The sequence below is a fragment of the Gymnoscopelus microlampas genome, assembly GCF_963454915.1.
Source record: "Gymnoscopelus microlampas genome assembly, chromosome: 14".
Taxonomy (NCBI): Eukaryota; Metazoa; Chordata; class Actinopteri; order Myctophiformes; family Myctophidae; genus Gymnoscopelus; species Gymnoscopelus microlampas.
In genome coordinates, this window is record NC_139951.1 from 13,463,213 (window position 1) to 13,483,927 (window position 20,715).

Here is a 20,715-nt window from a genome sequence, read left to right on the forward strand (position 1 = left end):
TTCGAGCTTGTGGATCTGCTACTTGTGTGTGACGCTGTAGTTAGTATGATCAGGTAGGGCGTTAATTTACGAAAGAAAACACAAAGAGTTAGAATATGGAGATAAGAGGTTTCTGCCTGACAGCAACAATATAAAATGTACATATTTCACCTAATGTCATGCCCAAAATCAAGATGCCAGGTTGAAAATCGTTAGAACATATATTTTTGGGTGGTATAGAATTTGCCTCTGTATTGGGAAACAAGTGTGCACATAGTACTGATAAATAGTACATTTAAAAAATCATAATTCTTTGTATAATTGTATTATTGTATATAGAGTACTGTATATTGCAATAATTATGTGCGGCTGTCACAAAATCCCAAGGCAAACCTGGGCTTGTCTCACCACAGTGTGTCTCGACACTGGTGAGACAAAACAACTGTAGTACAGCATGTTCAGTGACTGGCCGTTTAACAATTCAGAACACAAAGTGTTTCAATAAAACATCCAATAAAGTACAGACAAGACTACGGGGAAAAGCAAAAGCTCTCTTGTATAATTTGTTCCATTGAAGGCAGAGGAGGGATGCTGTTCAGACACATTACAGGTGAAAGGCTTTCCATCCAGTTGGGAAACTCACAGCAGCCTTTTTTGTAAGAGAAATGGTTCCATCGTCTCTCCTTCAGGGAAAGCCTTTTTTTTTTCTTCCAAAACAGAAATGGAATCTTCTTCAGACAAAGTGTCCTCAAGAACATTCGATTTTGCCCTGAAAGTCCAGAGAACTCTCCGAGCATGAGGGATAGCAGCCAGATGACTGTGATAGATATATTAATAAGACGTTCCACCAGGCAGCAGAGCAAAATTATTTTTATTTCGGCATCACACATACAGCATAAAGGCTCATTTTTAAACTTTTAGTCACCTTGTGAACTGTGACATCCATCCGACTTGAGTCAACACTTCTTTCAGTTCAAAATGTCATTTTTTTCCGCCAGGTATTTGTCGGGTGGTGCGACAAAGTTTGATCTCGCTTCAGGGCCTGATTTATACTGAATTGCTGCATCGAAAAAAGCAGATCTTAAAAAGCCTGTGAGCTTGAGAGGTCTGCTATTTCCGATGTGCAACCGAGCATAAATCAAGCTAGACAGTCACTCTCTTTCTCCTTCTGTGACTGCACGTCTCCACGTAGCCTATAGCCATTTTATCAGAACAATGTTAATTTCACAACACGTCAGTATTAATGTGGTGAGCGATTACTCAATTCTCCATCTTAAAAGCACTTGTGGTTTTAGAAAAATTAAGTGTCGGCGTGGCCCATTATTATTAGTATTTGTATTCTTTTTTTTTTCTTTTCTTTTCTTTTTTATCTCTCCGGGCCTAGAAACCTTTCAAATGTCATTAAATAAAGTGGAACAATAATATAATTTTCCCTGACATTTAGGCTACAGATAAACTCCGAACACGTCGTGTGCTTCTTGTTGTGCTTTAATTCTGTTAAAGCTGCAATCCGGATACGCACTCAAGTCACTACAACAGTGGTTCTCAAAGTGGGGTCCGGGGACCCCCAGGGGTCCTTGAGGGTACCAGGGAGGTACCAGGGGGTCGCCAGCAAAATGTGTTAACATAGCCTCACAATCATTTTAACCACTTTAACCATATTTTATACTTTGGCTATTCAAAAATAGCAGATACACAAGCTCATAGTGCGTCACTTCGTGCCGTGCAATGATCTTGTAGATCTGCTATTTCAGAAAGAAAAAAAACGTACGGATTGCAGCTTTAAACGCTGAAGAGAACGGCATTTCAGGATAGGAAACAACATAATAGAGGTCAACTGCTTCCTTTTGAACCAGACATTTTGTGCTCCAATAATATTCCCCCCCCGCTTCTCCATTCCTTTCCTTCCACGTTCGGTTTGTTCTCCGTCATTCGTTTTCATCAGCTTAGCAAGCCCATTCGTGTCCGTGGTCACTTCGTCCATTAAAGTCACGTTAATGGGCTTCGAAGGAAATATTTCCTAAACAGTGGCTTTGCCCCAGTTAAAACGGGGCCACGAAAATAACAAAAAATACAAAATAAAAAACAGTAATGAAAGCAAAACGTCAATGACGAACAAACAATTCCCCCAAAGAACTCCATAGCATAGCATTCTCTGTTGTTTTTAATCACATTGTCCTTTTCGTTTTCTTTTTTTTTTTTTTTTTTGCAGTGCAAAGATTCGACAGGACTCAACCAAATAAATAGAATGTAGTATTGTACACAATGTCTCTGCACCCTTCCCATCTGGGTCACTGGCTTCGCTCTGGGCGCCCCCCCCCACCCCTCCCCCCCCCCTACTACTACTACTACATGAGCACACAGCTTTTGGCGCGGTCCTTTCGGATGGCGGGCGGGTGCTCGAGTATCTCAGTCCGGGGCGGCTGCTGCGAGACGCGCTTGAGGCCGCGCCGCGAGCCGGTGCGCTTGAGCGGCGGCCGGTTGACGCGGGAGGCCAGGGTGGTGACGTGGAACACGTCGCGGACGCTGTTCTCGGAGTACTTGGAGGTGCACTCGGCGTACGCCACCGCTCCGATCTGCCGCGCCAAGTTGGTGCCCTACAAAGATGGGACAGAGAAAGAGGGAAGTTAGCGATCTACCGAAAGATCACATACGGTACAGTTTATTGTTGCTGTCGGGAAGAAACCGCCTATCTCCATATTTTTACTTTGTGTTTTTCATTTTGATCATACTACAGCATCACACGAAAGTATCAAAAGTAGCAGATCTGCAAGCTCGATTTCGCGGCGCGTTTCGAGCTTGCAGATCTGCTACTTTTGCTATTTTTCAATTTGAATCCTGAAAAGTAACAGTTTTAGACATTATGAGGTTGCCACCCGACCAGTGACGATATACAGTGTGAAATGTCATAATCCATTAAGTAAGTTAAGTAGCCTTCCCGAGCCATGTGGAGTGTGGACCACAGGCCAGGAGCACATCTCTATTTACTGTACCATGATGTACAGTACAATCACACCCCCCTGGACATGACGCTAGTATGCCACATGATGTACAGTACATTACACTCCCTGGACATGACGCTTGTATCTCGCAGGGACCCCCAATTCGACCCGTGATGCTGAGTGCGAAGCAGGGAGGGGTAGGGTACCATTTGTATAGTCTCGGCCAGGGATTGAACCCCAACTGCCCGCTGTCAAGTACACATATCTGCATCAAATGAATCAGAAATGCCATAAGATAAGATTGATAACTGTACTATTCTCTTAGTCCACTAGGTAATGAATAATGTCCACGTCCTTTGATGTAAAGAGACACAATTGCTAGCTGGTGCAAAAAAAAATGAAGCAGAGCTCACCTGCACGCCTATAAAATATTCACAGGCCTTTCTCTGCAAACTAGTGTGGAAAATATGAAATATTCCGTTCATTGAGGTCAGGTGAACTTCAGCACCGCTATCGGCTTCCTCTGCCTTTCATCAGCACGTCGACGAGGTCTAATAGGCTCTATGCACAGCAGCCATATTGGGAATGAATTGGGCCCCTTCCTTACTTCCTTCGCAGGTGTTACCAATGATGCTAATTAAGGCTCTGTTCCATTTAGTGTGGCATAGTGGTTGTCTTATTTTCAAGGACCCCCATAACTCTGAGAGTGTACATTTGTTACACACCCACCATAAGGGGCCATTTGGGAACCAAAATGGAGTGTTTCTAGTGAGCCGACATGCACAATATCAGCACCCTGACCAGAATGGAACAGAGCCTTCATTAGTATCATTGGTAACACCTGTGCAGGAAGTAAGAAGAGGCCCAAATTCAGTTACTGAGCCAGGTTACACAGGCCGCACAATCCTCTGCGTTCATTTATCCTTTTGTAAAACTCTGAGAGTGTACAAATGTGACCACATTGTGCACTCTCATGCTCATGCGTTCACACTGGCAGCTACAAACGACACAAAGCTACAAGGCAGTCGCCGTTTAATTGTTGCACAACAAGCTTGTTGACGTCATCAAGTGTGCGTCAGACAAGCAAGAAAAATATAAAGGAAAATAAAGCCACCAGCTTGAATGGGTTTTTAACCCATTCAATCCGGGAACGCATCTACAAATGTCTTCTAAAGCAGGTTTCTGAAAAACGTATGTTGCTATATCAGTGGTGCTCAAACATCTTCATGTCAAGGACCCCCAAAATGATATGTATTTGGCCGCCGACCCCCATCTCAAAATATTTGGTTCCAGGGACTCCCAAAAAAAATCCTGATTAAAAAGAAAATAGCAGATCTACAAGCTCATAGCACGGCACTCGGTGCACAATGTACACACCTGCATTTGATGCTAACGTCCTAAATATCATGTACAGTACAGTACATATCTTTTACATACGATATGTGTATGCATATCGTCTCTGTCGGATGGAAACCTCATTATGTCCAAAACTGTTACTTTTCAGTATTCAAATATAGAAAATAGCAAAAGTGGCAGATCTACAAGCTCTGATGCTTTTGTGTGACGCTGCAGTATGATCAAGTAGTTGGCCGTTAATTTACGGAAAAAACACAAAAAGTTTGAATATGGAGATAAGAGGTTTCTGCCCGACAGCAATGATATGTAATATATTTTTTATCTGTTCTTTTTAACCAATTTTCTCTCCCTTTCCCTTTGCTCTCCACTCTACCTCTATCCTCTCTCTTCTCACGGAATACAACACAATGATGGAGTGCACATGGAAAATAGAATTTCACCCACTGTTTTACACCTGTATGGGTACGGTCACACCGAACTTTGATTCTGCTTATGCGGCAGATTCTGCCAATACTTTTCAATGGTAACAGAGTGGTTTGTTGCCATTCGCGGATTCCCCCCCCAAAAAAACGCTCCCGTTCGCATTGAAAAGCATTGGCAGAATCTGCCACATAGGCAGAATCAAAGTTCGGTGGTTCTCAAACTTTTTCATGCCAAGGACCCCCAAATTGATGTATTTGGCCATGGAAAAAAACACATCTGCTTTTTTTTAATAGCAGATGTGCAAGCTTGTAGATCTGCAGATTCAGATTGTTAATACAAATTATTTTATACTTATCTATTCAAAAATAGCCGATCTACAAGGTCACAACGGGTCGCACTGTGAGCTTGTAGATCTGCTATTTAAAAAAAAAAAGTGTCAAAATAGAAAATGACTACTTTTTACTTTGGTACTTTAAGTATATTTTAATGCCAACACTTTTTTTTAATGCCACTGTACTTTTTATTCAAGTCAAATTATGAATAAAGGCCTTTTAATTGTATTTTCACATGGTGGTATTGCCACTTTTACTGAGGTAAAAGAAAAATCAATACTTCTTCAGTACTTCTTCTTCCACATCTGATTATAATGGGGATAGGTTTTTGAATGAGGCTCACAGAGGTCAGTGCACACTTTTTTCTTTATTCTCTCTGCACTGTCACGGTGCGCTGTGCAACAAAGACGATGCTGATTGGTGGAGAGACATTATAGAGCACTGCTGATTGGGGGCTTGTGTAGAGAACCTAAGTATATATACTTATATGGGAATCAAAGGAAAATCAGCCACTGTTCAGGGAGTGTACTCCACATCCGTGGTTCCCAAACAGTGGGTCGGGACCCATTTGTTGGTCACCCATTTGTATGGGTCCCGAGTAAATAACCCTTTTTTCGTATCCGTTTCCTAAATAAAAAAAAAATATATATATTATTATTTCAAAAGATACATAAAATAAAAAAGCTTTTAAGAAGTAATGAAAGTAGCAGAGCTCCAAGTTCACAACACGTCGCGATAGATGGGCTATTTTCACTAGTTTGGGTCCCATACAGACACCAAATGTCTCTTTTGGGTCTCGAGCTAAAACGTTTGGGAACCACTTCTCCCACATGACCGACACCCACCTTCAGAAATGTTCAGAAACACAAAACCATGTTTCAGGTCAGAATAAACCGCCGTCTTCAACGTCTACCTCACCACCTTGCACTCCTCATTCCTCATATCACATACATTTGTTTTGATATATTCTTGTTTACTATGCAGTTGTATGTTGGTTACTTGGTGTACATATGTTGTGCATGTTTAGTTAGACATTCTGTTTGCTTCACCACACACACACACACACACACACATATATAAAACATGTACAGTACTTACTGTGCTGTAGCTGGCATGTTGTTTAGACAAATTCTAGGTTTAATGTTTACCTGGTGTCCTAGTTGTAAATTAATTACTGTATTGTTATTCCTCTCTTTCATAGTTCACAATTCAAGTGTGGCGTGCCGCGTGAGTTGCAGAAAAGCAAAAACACTTGAATTACCTTAATTGTTGCTATTGCACAGCAACAATGGTCAACAGAGCACCGTTTCTGAAGCACCTGAAACTGTAGCACCCCAGTGGAACGCAAAAGAGCACCCAAAAGGCCTTTTAAAATGCACCCAGACGCCCATCACAAGCACCCAGTGACCAAGGCCCTTGAACATCACTCATTAGTCCATCAAGAGCGCCTAGCACAGAGAGGCCATCTGTCCAGCCAGAGGTCTGCCACATGGAGGCAGGCCTCCCTTTCCACCAAAGCCATTTTGTATTGAACCTCCAGATAAACACTGCAGCTGCTTACATTAATATAATTTCTTTGGTGGAGGGTGATTACATTTGAATTAAATGGGAAAGTTATTTTGAAAATTGTATTCTCAACGTAGAAAGACAACATGCTAGTAAACAAACTGCAATCAACACAACACTGTGTAGGTATATATAGAAGAAGCTATTCTCTAACTTTCCATATCAGAGCTTATTTGATGGCGTGCTGTCAAGAAGCTCTTTATCTTTAACAGCCATCTGAACAGCCGTCTGTTCATTCACACGAGGAAAGTAAATAGCATTATCATTCAGGATAGAACTCTGTACGTACTGTATTATGCTGCATTAAATTATACAAAGTTATAGCATTCATCAAACTTAATAGATTACCCATATTTCACGAAATAAGTCACCATTAAGCCTCTTCAAACTTATATTGTCAATTTCACAGTCTGGGCTGGGTTATTGTTACTGCACAGTAAACCCATTCACCAGTAGAGGGGGGTATATGAACTCAAATCAAGCTCCGCCCCGAACTGCATATGCTGCAGTCAGGGGTACTTGGGCTGATTTGTGTTCCCAGTCGGCCCCTGCACAAACATACAGTATCTGACACTAGCAATTAACAATCCCTCCCCCCCGTTGCCCAGTGCCTTTTCGCACACACACACACACGCACACGCACACACACACACACACCTCTAAAACATTGTCGTCACACGCAGCACACAGGCACAGCGATGGAGGAGCCTGCCTCCTGGCGGAGATCTGCGCTCCCCTGAGCACATCGTTCTAGATAGATTGTTTACACCATTAAAAAGCGCTGTAAGAACATACTGTAATTTGCTGCCCGCCAAGGACTGTTTTCCATATCGTTGCTGTCGGGCAGAAACCTCCGATCTCCATATTCTAACTTTTTGTGTTTTTTCCCCGTAATTAACGCCGTACTTTGATCATACTACAGCGTCACACAAAAGCATCAAAAGTAGCAGATCCGTTAGCTTGTAGATCTGCTACTTTTGCTACTTTTGAATTTTAATCCTGAAAAGTAAGTGTCCAAGTTTTGGACATACAAGGTTTCCGCCCGACAGAGACGATATGGAGGTAGAAATCTTATCAATACAGAAAATAGGCCATTAAAATTCATGTACGCAGCTGTTCACTGCTCAGAGATGCCAACAAAACAATTATTCCACTTTACATTGTGCGGGTTCTGTCTCTCACCCTGCAGTCCCTGGTCTTATTACAGAGACATTTATGCGCTGTGTGCTTTCATATTTGGGAGTTCAGGACCCTGAACTAACTTGTTTTCAGAAGTCATTTGCTGCAAGTTTTGCTTTATGCACAGAGGGCAATGAAATAAAATGCTCTCATTTATCAGGCTGTATACTTATCAAATATCCATGTAAACCATTAGTAGATCTAATGGAAATCACTGCAGCAGCAAATCAGTCTGAATCAAAAAATAAAGGGCCGTGGAATGGCATTTGTAGAGGAAATGCTATTAAGCCCTGAAAGCCCTTCACAGATCCTTAACATCACCAAACCCACGCCTTGTTACTAACAGTACCTAACCTAACCTTAACTTCACTGAATTCATTAAACCAAACCAAACACAGGTCTAAACTTAACCCTATATCAGTACCTAATCTTAACTAAACTGAATACATTAAACCAGGGGTGTCGAACTAATTTTGGGGTCGGGGCCGAATTGGTCAAATGGTGACTTGATGTGGGCCGAAACCAGTTGCGGACGCGCATGTGCGGCGCGCTCACACGCATTCAGTCAGCATCTGTTGTCTCAGACACTGCCACTAGATCACTTTTTTATGTATTAAGAAGAATAGCTACTTTAATTATTGACATTAAAAACAAACAATGCAATTTGTAAGGAGCCCCAATAAACCATTTTAAGTAGAATAATTCAATTTGAAATTAAACAATACCTGGTAATGTGTGTGGGTGGTTAGGTAATGATTACCACGTTTTAAGCCACGTTTTCACTACAGTGCCAGATTTTTTCCAGCAAAATAATTAGATTTATAGAACAACAGTGGTGTAAAAGTAACTAATTATATTTAGTTACAAACCAAGCACAGGTCTAAACTTAACCCTACTATCAGTACCTAATCTTAACTAAACTGAATTAATTAAACCACACCAAACAGAGGTACAGTATCTAACCAGCAGCAGTAAGCTGCATTTTGGTTAATCAATTGACAGAGATCAGAGGGTTCAACAGCTGAAAATCTGATAGCAAAATAAACATTTGTCATGCATGTTCCGTATAGTTTATCATAAATAAGATTCATTCAGTAACTTAGGCATATTATTTTCCATGCTGTGTGCCTTATGTTACACAGGGGGAAAGAGGTGCAACTAGAAAAAGTGCTCCTCGGAGCACAGGTCTCCACCAGGTCAGGTACGTTATCGTTGGCCTCCTGGTGACGCTGTAATAGGCCAATGTGAAAAGGGTGGCATTTCTTCCTGGGCCTAGAGAGAATGTGCATGTGAAATTTCACGGAAATCGCAAGCTGCTGAGAGTGGTGCAACTACAGGACAATTCTTCACAGTTTGCAGATTCTAGGAGGTTGCCATCTACTGTACGAGGTAATTAGTACCGAAATGAAGCGCTAAATTGCCCACCTGCTGTATACATATGTTCATACAGTATATGCCCAGTTGTTAAAATAACATAGCCTTTTTTCCTACTTATATTGAGCCCAAATGACTGGCCATGGGCCATGGGGTCTAATTTGCAGAATTGCCCCCGTTGTCCAGTTTCCCCAGCAGCCCCCACAGCATAGAGCAGAGCCCATATGCATATCGCTATTATGCTATTTGTTGCGGTCGTTTAAGTGGTATTTTCTTCACTGACAGACACACAGACAGAAACACACGCCACAATAGGTCTGCAACTATCGATTTATTTTTAGTATTTATTCTATCAATCACTTTTTCGATTAATCGAGAAGCGTGTTTTTTATTTTATATATACGTATATCAAACAATTGATTAACCACTTCAGCATTATTGTGTACTCAAAAACAGTGAAAATAGCTGATCTACAAGTTCACAACGTGTTACGGAGCTCCGAGCTTATAGATCAGCTATTTTCGAAAATGTTTGAAATCGTTTTTTTTACATTTTTGAAAACCTTGGCCTATAATGACCAAAATGTGGACGGCAGGTTTAAAGTGGCATTGTCTTTGTTAGTGGTGTGTGTTGCTCACCTGTTCGTGGGTGACGGGAATGAGTCGTAGCTTGGACAGCTCTCTCAGTACGTTGAGGTCGGTCCTCATGTCCAGCTTACAGCCCACCAGGACTATCTTGGCGTTGGGACAGAACTCCTGGGTTTCACCCTGCCACTGTCAGAGAACATGGCAACACAACATCAGTACACAAGACGCACGATCATCTAAAGCACTGGTTTTCAACCCTTTTCATGTCAAGGTCCACATTATTTATTTGGCATTTGAGCCACGGACCACCGTTTGATGAGATACAGTATAGACTCTCAGAACCCAAAACTTTGAATATTTTATTATCGCGTATAAGATTTGTCCACAATTCCATGCAGTATTGATGTTGGTACCATAGGAGAGATAACAGGCAAACGTTGATCAAAATAACAATTCTTCCACGTTTTCTAATTGTGTAGACTTCTTGTAAATTAAGTAATGCTGATGTTTAGCAATCATTTAACTCTTGAGATGGTAAAATGAAACCAAATGAACCCGTAAAGGTTTCATTTTACACTCTTAAGAGTTAAAGATCTATAAGGGTCCATTTGGTTACCAACTCTCCATCATTTAGCTGGGGACCACCTGGAACCCCCTCAAGGACCACTGGTGGTCCCCGGACCACTGGTTGAGAACCACCGATCAAACTTTTTTCATGTCATGTCAAAGGACCCCCAAATTTATATTTTTTGGCCACGGAGCCCCATCTGAAAATGTTTTGTGCCAGGGACCCCCCAAGAGAAGATTCCAAATATTTCAAGCATTTTTCAATATTTTTCAAATATAAAAAAAAATAGCAGATGTACAAGCTTAAAATGATTGTCGCTGTCGGGCAGAAACCTCTCATCTCCATATGAGGTTTCCACCCGACAGAGACGATATCGTTGCCGTCGGGTGGAAACCTTGTATGTCCAAAACACTTACTCTTCAGGAAATAGAAAAAAAGTAGTTCCAATGGATCAATTATTTAGTCAAAAGCTCTTTTCATTGGCTCGTTTCATTTCATACTTTTCATTGGTTCAATAAAACCCACAGACAGACACACTTAACCACTTTTAAACATTTTTTAAATGTTTCAAAAATAGCTAAAATAACCGATCTACAAGCTCACAACGCTCAAGTATTTTTGCTACTTTGGCGCAACACTCTTGCACGACGAAGTAGGGCATTCACTTATGTAAAAAAAACATGAAAAGTTAAAATATGGAGAGAGATACAAGCTTTCTGCCCGACAGCAGCGCTATGTTTTACCATATTCTGTATAAGGCACAGTGATGTGTTTACCGGTGATGATGTAGTGTTTCATTAAACGCTCCTAAGGCAGAGCAGACAGCCTTTATGATAGGCCATAAACACCCAAACAAACCCCACTGTAATGTGCACGATGTGTGCACACACTACAGTAAAATCTTTAGTGGTAATTTAACTCCCAACAGAGTACAAATGGTCGGGTCCATTTGGTTCCACTTGTACACTCTTTCTGAGTTAAATGACCACTAAGGATCGTATAGTGCAGTAGAGCAGACCTTCAGCTCAAAAGAGGCTATCAAGGTAACTTTATGAAGCGATGGCAAATATGTTTTCCATCTCCGTCCCATGAAGTTGATTTGGGGAAAAACAACATGATTACTATGGATTTCACAAAACTGAGAGTATGTGACCATGTCTGTCCTTATAGTTCCAATATCTCAAGAACCATTCAACCAATCGCCTTCACATTTGGCATGTGTATTGTTGACGCCCCAAGGGAGAGCAGTTTGGAGTGTAAAGTCTGCAGAGAAAAATGAAAAGTGTCGGCCGTGAATGAAGGGTACTGCTGTACTACTCTGACAGCGGATACGTACCTCAAAGTGGCAAACGGAGTACATTTTTGGTTTTACTAGTTTCTAGTGGTGCTCTGTTTATTGTTTTTTTTCACCACTAGAACCCCAGAATTCCTATTCCGGTGGGGAACATTTGCCGAAAATAGCCGATCTACAAGCTATTTGGTGTAAAGGTGTAAATGACCACATCAAATACAGTTGCAACTCCGTTTTATTAAGTATAGAGGGCTAGAAGTGGTTAAAACCGGACACCCCCCGACCTGCCGCCTATCCGACCCGCACTCAAACCGACCTGAAAATAAGGTTGAAAAGTGCTCCTTTTTAACTCTTTCATTGCCACACTTATTTCAGACTGTGTCGTCCCAGTGCCACGAAAAATTTGCATTTTTCCTCTGTTTATTTTTTAACATTGAAGTGAATGGAGCAGCATTTTTTTGGATAGCGTTATCTCCTAGTTCCTTTGAGATAAAAAAAAAAAAAAAACAAGACAAAAAAAATGTATATATAAAAAAAAAAAAAAGGAATTCCCGTTTTTGGCAATAAAAGAGTTAACCATGCCCCGGTCCGGGTTAACAAATAATATAGTGTTTAAAAGTGTAAAGTGTCTTTGGGTTCTTAATAAATTGCTATATAAATTTGAGATATTATTATTATTATTATTATTATTGGGCTGCCCTAGTGTAGCGGTTAGAGCGCACGCCTTTGGTCGTGGGTTCGAACCCTGCCTGGGGTCGACGTCAGCAAAGGCACGCGGTCGCAACAGGTTCCTAACACCAAATCAAATGGGTTCAGATCTGAGCCAAGTCTCCTGAGCAGGCGCATCTAAAGCCTGCCCTGGACGGGAGTCTCCAGACGTAAAAACGGATGATGATGATGATCATTATTATTAGCATTATTATTATAATGTCAGTATCAGTATCTTCCACAGCTTGCATTGTAAATACCCCAAAGCGACAGTAGGAAAACATAATTCAAACACTTTCCCTGTCAGCTAAAAATCATTGAGACAAAAGTGATGGGTTTGTTTTAAATAGTCTCTCATCTTTCTACAGTTGTTGTTATGACAGTCCCTAACGGGACCTGACACTCTATCACATTAAATTTGATAGATGTGACACACAGTAACTCAATTATTACGACTCGCTAGCGACAAAAATCCAATCAAGGAGAACGAAAACGAGCGACAACAATTGACTGATGCATTAAAACAAAGTGGGGTCTGCGGTCCCCCAGGTGTCCTTGGGGTTCCACGGGGGTCCCCAACAAACGTTTTGATAGTTAGGGACCAAACGGACCTTTAACATCCTACTATAATTCTAGTAACCTCTGTGCGTTTGTAGTGGAGGTGAAGCTACCCGGTTCTCCTCAGTGGCTGGAGCAATTGCTCTGATTTTGCACACAGCCATTGACCATTACCATCTGAACTTAACTGTGAAGCCCGTTTTTCAATTTCATCAAATCTCAGCTTCTTAATAGCGTTTATGTGTACAAGAATGTCGCCATGGTTACGGGGCTGCCCAGCTGTGGGATGGCCCCGCTGACTATGGGACGAACTGCCTCCCGGGTTGCCAGATCATGTCCCCCCACGGATGCGTCGACCGGGTATGGTCTAGTATCTATAACTCTGAGAGTGTGCAAATGGAACCAAATGGACCCATACGGGTCCATTTGGTTCCATTTGCACACTCTCAGAGCTATGGGGGGTCCGTGGCCTAATCACGTACAACAAAACTGGGGGTCATTTAAATTAAAACGTTTGAGGACCACTGCATTATAAAACATAAAGTGAGATGTCAAAAGCGTCACACACACAATCACGTCTCCCAGTTGCCCTGGTGACCAAGGTAAATCGGTATTCACCTTCCGAGGAGCAAAAGAAACCAGGCCCCCTTTGATTGCGCGTCAAACGTCATCATTATGGTGAGAATGGTCATTGGCCATTCCTTTCAACATGGAGACATTTCTGTCGTCGGGCGCCATCGCTCTCAGCAATGACAAAACCCCCCCCTCCTCAAGGCCCACGGTGTCAGATCTTCGGATGGGGTGGGGGGGGTCCACTTGAGAGACTAACTTGAACTTTGACCCCGAGTGAGATGCCTGGATAACAGTGATGAATGCGTGCCTCTGAGAATGGATGCCAGGGATGCCAGCGCCACATCTGTGGGTCACTCGACTCAACGCACACAATACAAAAGCCCCCCCCCCCCGACACCCACCCCCCCCCCCCCAGGCAGGCTCAAAGCCACTCACAATCCAGCGTTCACACGGGATGAATTCACGACTCCGATTTGGGACCATTTACCCACTTAAACCCTCTAGTCTTAGTAAAAAGAATTGCAGATCTACAAGCAATGCGTTACGTAGTCGCGACACATTGTGAGCTTGTAGATCTGCTATTTTTCGGTGAACGGTCCCCCCCAGAATAGGCATGCCCCTGCTGGGGTTCAAGTTGTTAAGTGCTATATCGTACGATGAGTTAACTTGCGGGCACAGCATATCTACAAGCTCACAGCGCTCCGTGATGCGACACGTTGTGAGCTTATAGATCTGCCATTTTTGCTGTAAATTGTCATTTAAAAAAAACATTTTGGATAATCTTTGTCATTTTTGGCTTATAATATTAAACATGCCCAAAATAGGGACGCCAGGTTTAAAGTGGTTAATGACCCTAACTTCTAAAAGAACATGTACACGCCTGTATAGTATGTTAATGTTCTAAACATCATATACCTGCCATCACATTCGCTGTATATAGTATATCTTTATTTGTTTATTTAGCCTGTTTCTATCCCGCATTTCTCTCTCTTTTCTTTTCTGCTCTCTCTCAACCTCTATCCTCTCTCTTCTCACAGAATACCACAAATGATAGAACGAAGAAAACAATATTTCACCCACTTCTTACACCTATAAACCTGTGATGTGATAATAAAGATGATTCTAATTCTCATTCTACGCCTGTAAGGGTAATACTACAAGTGTAATGTCTACTAATTAGTTAGTTATTATGTTTGCCTTTCATGATACGCAAACATCTATTTATATTTGCTAGCATCTGTTTTCATATGCTATGACCTGTGAACTAGATTCTTCTCCTCAACATCTGTTAAGCTATACCCCCCCCCCCCCCCCCCCCCCCCCCCCCCCACACACACACACACACACACACACACACACACACACACACACACACACACACACACACACCCCCACCCACTCACTCACAACAAATAACTCCACAGCACTTCACTTTGCACTTTCTTCACTTCACAGTCTGATCTTTCCTTTAAAATGTGTCATGTCAGACTCTCTGAGCGTCTCTTTTATCTGCTAATCCGCCACCCACAATGTCAGCCTAGGGCTGGCCAATTAACCAAAAAATATCAGTTATTTAGAACCAATAACAGACTTAATCTTGCTCACGTACTGTAGGTTAATCGAATAATCAAGAAGCAGGTTTTCTTTATTTCTTATACAGTATATCAACGAATTGATGCAAAACAAAATGTTATAATCAATTAAATTGATACAGTGACAACTTAACACTATCAAGTGGGTTATGTGTATAATGGTATAGCATTCAAAGATAGAGTAAATAGCCATTCTACGCTTCAACTTTCTGTCACTTTTGAGCATGTGATTATTTTCAAAGATTAAATATAATAATGATAATCCAAGAAACAATTCAACATTCTCAAAAATAGCTCACTCTTAGAAAATTCACTGTCTTTAAGAAATCCACAAAACAAGTGCTGTATAGTGGACTACATAAAAATATTCAGAATAGAGTCTGAACAACAGTACCTGCTGCAGCCATATTCTGAAGATCTACAATTTAGGCATTTGGCAGACGCTCTTTATCCAGAGCGACTTACAGAAAGCAAGGTAAACACATGCATAAAATGCAGAGAGACACTGTAGTGCCTCAGTAGTCTAGGATCATACTGTAGGTAAACCAAGAACCTATATTATAGCATCATCTACGTCTATGGTACTGCTCCCACTAGCACGGATCCTCTCCTCGCGTAAACACAGCTTGGCATAATGGACACTTTGGTTTAGGACATCATTTCGTTAACTTCCTCACTAGCTTCATGGTGGTATCCCACCCTTCTCTTTATCTCTGTCCATTGATTGATTTATGACTTTATTAACAGTTTACCCGTGGGCACAACACCAGAGACCAACGCCATCGGTCTCTCTCACCCTCCTTCCCTCACTCTGTCTCAAACTCTGTCTGTCTGTCTGTCTCTCTCTGTCTCTCATGGAGGTATTGGGTTTCTCATGAATGGAGGAGCAGTGTGTTATGAAAGCAGTAATGTGTGGCAGAGCCATCGTTGCACCCTGGCCTCAGGGTGCTGCGTAAGATCCTTTACCTGTACCTACTGGAGCCTCCACTGTCACTGTTATGATGGTAGCCAGGGGCCACGCACGCACACACACACACACACACACACACACACACACACACGCACTTACACAATCACACACACACACACACACACGCGCGCGCGCACACGCACGCACACGCACACAGGGGTTTGTATTACTACACTTGTGTAATCGTGAGCCTAAAGCAGAAAAATAGCAGATCTACAAGCTTATAGATCTGCTATTTTTCAGTGCATGACACTGGCACTAAACATAAATCATGTTTAACTCCAATTCCAATATTTCCCCAATTCTACTACACTTGTGAGGACTTTTGGTACTCACAAGTACAGTAACACAAACACACACACACACATGCACGCACGCACGCACGCACGCACGCACGCACGCACGCACGTTATGCAGTATTGTATAATAATGTACTGGTGAAAAATACATCTCAATAATTATCCCAAATCGAAGAACTCCTCTCCATTCTTTAGACTATTAAACGCTCGGCATTGTGTTTTCCGTCTCAATCGAGCCGTCGTTAAATGCCGAAGCTCGTTTCCCTCCCTGTCGACTGCATGGTCGATGATGAGTACTGACTTGAAGGACTTGGACTGAGCTCACAGACAATGAAGCGCTCTTCTCGTGAGGCCTTTGTGACTCATGTTTAACCCATTAAAACCGGGAATGCATATCTGTGTTAACCACTTTAACCATTGTTTTATACTTTGGCAAAAATAGCAGATATACAAGCTCATAGCGCGGCACCGAGTGCTGCGCTATGAGCTTGTAGATCTGCAAAAAAAAAGAAGGGAAAATGTGTGAAAATCTTTGAATATATATATATATTTTTAAGCACACATTTTCACTGAAATCTTTGCTTGTACATTTAATTTGTGCATTTGTAGAATCCCCAGAAGCAAAGATTTTAATTACAAATGTCAAATTACAAAAAGATTTGCACATTATAAATTTTAATAAAAAAAAAATCCAGATCTACAAGCTCATAGCGTGCTACTCAGTGCCGCGCTATGAGCTTGAGCGTATGAGCGTATATTGACCATTTTTGAATAGCCAAAGTATAAGATAATGGTTAAAGTGGTTAAAATCTAAAATGACAGATGCGTTCCAAGGTCTTAATGGGTTAATCGCTGACATTCATCAGTTGGTACAGTGTTTGGCACAGAAAGAGAGAGAGAGAGAGAGAGAGAGAGAGCGAGAGAGAGAGAAAGACAGGCTGGTCCAAGGCTCCATGCTAAACGGCGCGGAAAACCACAACGCGCCACAGTTCCACTACGGCGGTGACACCGCCGTCTGACAGAAAAGGGCCTTTTGTGCTTGGAGGACAAATGGAGACGGACCACACTGTCCGTTAGAGTGGCTGTCAGTGCCATGGTGCAAAGATATCGTAGCTGTCGGGCATGAAACCGTGTATGTTCATATTTCGTTTTTCATAAATGAATGCCCTCTTTTATACTTCGTCATTATGCCACAGTCCTAGGGTTCCCAAGGAGGAACCAATGCAAAAAAACAAATGAGGGAGACCATTGTATAATGCAAAAGAATAGTTTTAATGCCTTCAAACAGCTACTTTTACAACTTTTCGTTTAGGCAAACAAACACACACTTGGCTTAAAATCTCACATAATACTTGGCCGAGTAGTCTGTAAGATTTTAAGCCAAGACAGAGTGTGTTCGCTTGCCTAAACAAAGCTGTTTTACATTATACAATGTCTCCCTCCTCAATTGTTTTTTAAATATACTTTACGACAGTGCCAGAAGTAGCGAAAATAGCCAATCTACAAGCTGAAACACATAACATTGTGACAAGTTGTGAGCTTGTACTGTAGATTGGCTATTTTTGCTATTTTTTAAGATTTCTTTAATATTTTAGAAGATTTTTGCCTTTAACGATATGCCCAAAATAGGGATGCCAGGTTGAAGACGTTTCATAAATATTTAACTAATGAGAAGTATTAACAAGCGCTTGTGACCAAATAATAACAAAAAGTTAAAAAAATAATAATAATAACGGTTTTGGACATACAAGGTTTCACCGCCAGAGACAACATGATGAAAGGAGTCTTCGAGGCAGGGAGAGACAGATGAGTCTTCATAAGCCTGTGTGTCTATAGTGTGTGTGTGTGTGTGTGTGTGTGTGCGTGTGCGTGTGCGTGTGCGTGTGCGTGTGTGTGTGTGTGTGTGTACTATACAGTACAGTAAGTCACCAGCTCTGCATATTCTCTGACTGTCATTGTGTTTTCTCCCTGGGCACACACTGGCATTTGTTTGGTCTCATGCGCTTCATGCTGCTGTAAGTCCATGACGGAGAGAGCAGAGCACACACATACAGTACACACACACACACACACACACACACACACACAAGCACGCACGCACACACGTTGGTTTGACTAAACTTGAGGACAAAAAAATTGTATAAATGCCATTTTAACTCTTTGTTTGCCATTTTTATCATAACTCTAAAGCCTGAGTTGTGCTTAATTACACACCGGTGTTGCGCATCAGAAATAGCATGCTCACGATGCATTGCAGTGCGATGCTTTGTGATCTTTTAGATTGTCTATTTCCAATGTGTGACAACCAAGCATGCAACTATTAATGTTGCTAAGTAAAAATCAGGCACAATTCCAACTTTCTTCTTTTTCTCAGAGCCATTTCTCTTGTGAATGACAGGAAAATTGTCCTCACAATATGTATTTCCCCAAAGTCTACTTTAATTGTGGGGACATTTATTTGGCCCTCGCAAGTATAATACTAACTTGCAAGTGCGTGCGCACACGCACACACACACACACACACACACACACACACACACACACACACACACACACACACACACACACGCACAGCTGTATTATCCGAGTTGTAATCCTGCTGAGGTCCATTTACACGTCACGTCAAATGTTTCGCTCCCTCGTATTCATGGTAAAACAAAGAGGCAGATTCCTTGGGGTTTCACGTCATTGAAATGCTCCCAGGAAACACTTCCATTTACATTTGATGTCAGCGTCTTGACTAGATGTTCAGGCCGGTCAGAGCTGAGCTCCCCTTAGATTTTAATTAATTTAATCAACGCTGCCCGCCTTGATTATGTTGTCCATCAGTTTGTTTACGCAGCAAATCAGACCCAATTAACTCACATTAAAAAGGTGTTGCAAGTGATAGTTTTTGTTCAAACAAAAGGTTTTGTAGGAATATAGAACTAATTAACACTGATTTGAACAAACACATGTCACTTACACCACCTTTAAACACTAATACTAACACTAAAGGCCCTTACACACCGGGTCGAATTTTTCATGCGAATAATATGTTTTTTTTTAAAACCTTATAAAGTCAATGCAAGCTTCCACGGAGCGAAAAAACGAAAAAGCGAAGCGAAAAAGCATCTTTTATTTATTCAGAACGAGTCCGAATTTTGCGTATATTCGCATAATCGCCGGTGTGTAATGACCTCAACACTAACACCAATAAAAAAATAAAGAACAATGTATTAAACTTATGTGGAGGAAAATATAACTGTAGGGGGAAAAAATGTTTAATATATTAATATTAAACATTTTACTAACTGACCTTTTTCAGCACGCTGTCCAGCGTCTCTGGGCGGCTGATGTCGAAGCAGATGAGAACGGCGTCCGAGTCGGGGTAGGCCAGCGGACGCACGTTGTCATAGTAGGCTGAACCTACGGGTCCAAACAAATAAAGACTCATTATTTCATGTTGTTGCCGTCGGGCAGAAACCTCTTATCTCCGCATTGTAACTTTGTGTTTTTCTTTCGTAAATCAACGCCCAACTCGATCATACTACAGCGTCACACAAAAGCATCAAAAGTAGCAGATCCCCAAGCTCGAAACACGGCGTGAAGCGATGCGTTTTGAGCTTGTAGATCTGATACTTTTGCCATTTTTTTATTTGAATCCTGAAAAGTAACAGTTTTGGACATATCAGGTTTCCACCCGACAGAGACAATGTCACAATAGGCTGAACCTACAGATCCATCTGGTTCCATTTGTACTCACAGTTGAATAAAGCTTTAGTTAAAGTGTAGCTTGGGGTCCCAGAGACATAAATAAAATGGGGGTCCATGACCTATTGCATATCAAACTGGGGGTCCTTGGCTCCTTGGAATGAAAAAGGTTGAGAATCACTGATCTGAGTCATCTGAGCAGCCATCTGCTACTGTAGGTGAAGCAGCAAACGCAATTTCCCCTCCCTGGGGACCAGAAATCACTCCCTATACTCCTTAAATCCACACCTAGGAGAAACTCAGTACAACCACAGTTTCTTGCTGTTGGCAACCAGGATCTGCACCCGGCACATCCTGTCTTCAATGAGTATAGCTCAAGGGCACGTGGTGAACTTGTAACTGAGAGAGGGGACAGCATTCCTCATTCGCCCACAGTTTATGCCAGGCGCCTCGGGGAGATAACAGCATAAAGGGAGGATGTGTGCACAATAAGAACGATAACTACAACTATGAATATAAATGTAATGTTTTGAAAATCGTTTACAGAACATTATCATTTGTCAGTGTCATAAAGGTTCTTGACTCCCTATACCCAAACTCAAAACTAACTTAAAATAATTCCTGTCCTTAAAAAATACAAGTTAACAGGTAGCACTTTACAATAATGACCCGTTATAAAGCATTTATAAACGTTTATAAGTAGTTTGTAGATTATTAACAAATCA

At 41.6% G+C, this 20,715-nt stretch overlaps 1 protein-coding gene across 1 annotated transcript in view; it reads right to left on the reverse strand.

Annotated features, from left to right (window-relative positions):
- Positions 1 to 834: 834 nt before the first annotated feature.
- Positions 835 to 20,715, reverse strand: part of LOC311059453 (rho-related GTP-binding protein RhoN-like) — a 67,844-nt gene continuing 47,963 nt past the window's right edge. The window contains exons 3-5 of the mRNA XM_084077387.1: positions 19,596 to 19,705; positions 9,790 to 9,924; positions 835 to 2,576 (exon numbers count right to left, since the gene is read on the reverse strand). Coding sequence (XP_083933513.1) covers positions 2,328 to 2,576; positions 9,790 to 9,924; positions 19,596 to 19,705 — 494 coding nt within the window. The 3' untranslated portion in view covers positions 835 to 2,327. The remainder of the gene's footprint in view (positions 2,577 to 9,789; positions 9,925 to 19,595; positions 19,706 to 20,715) is intronic.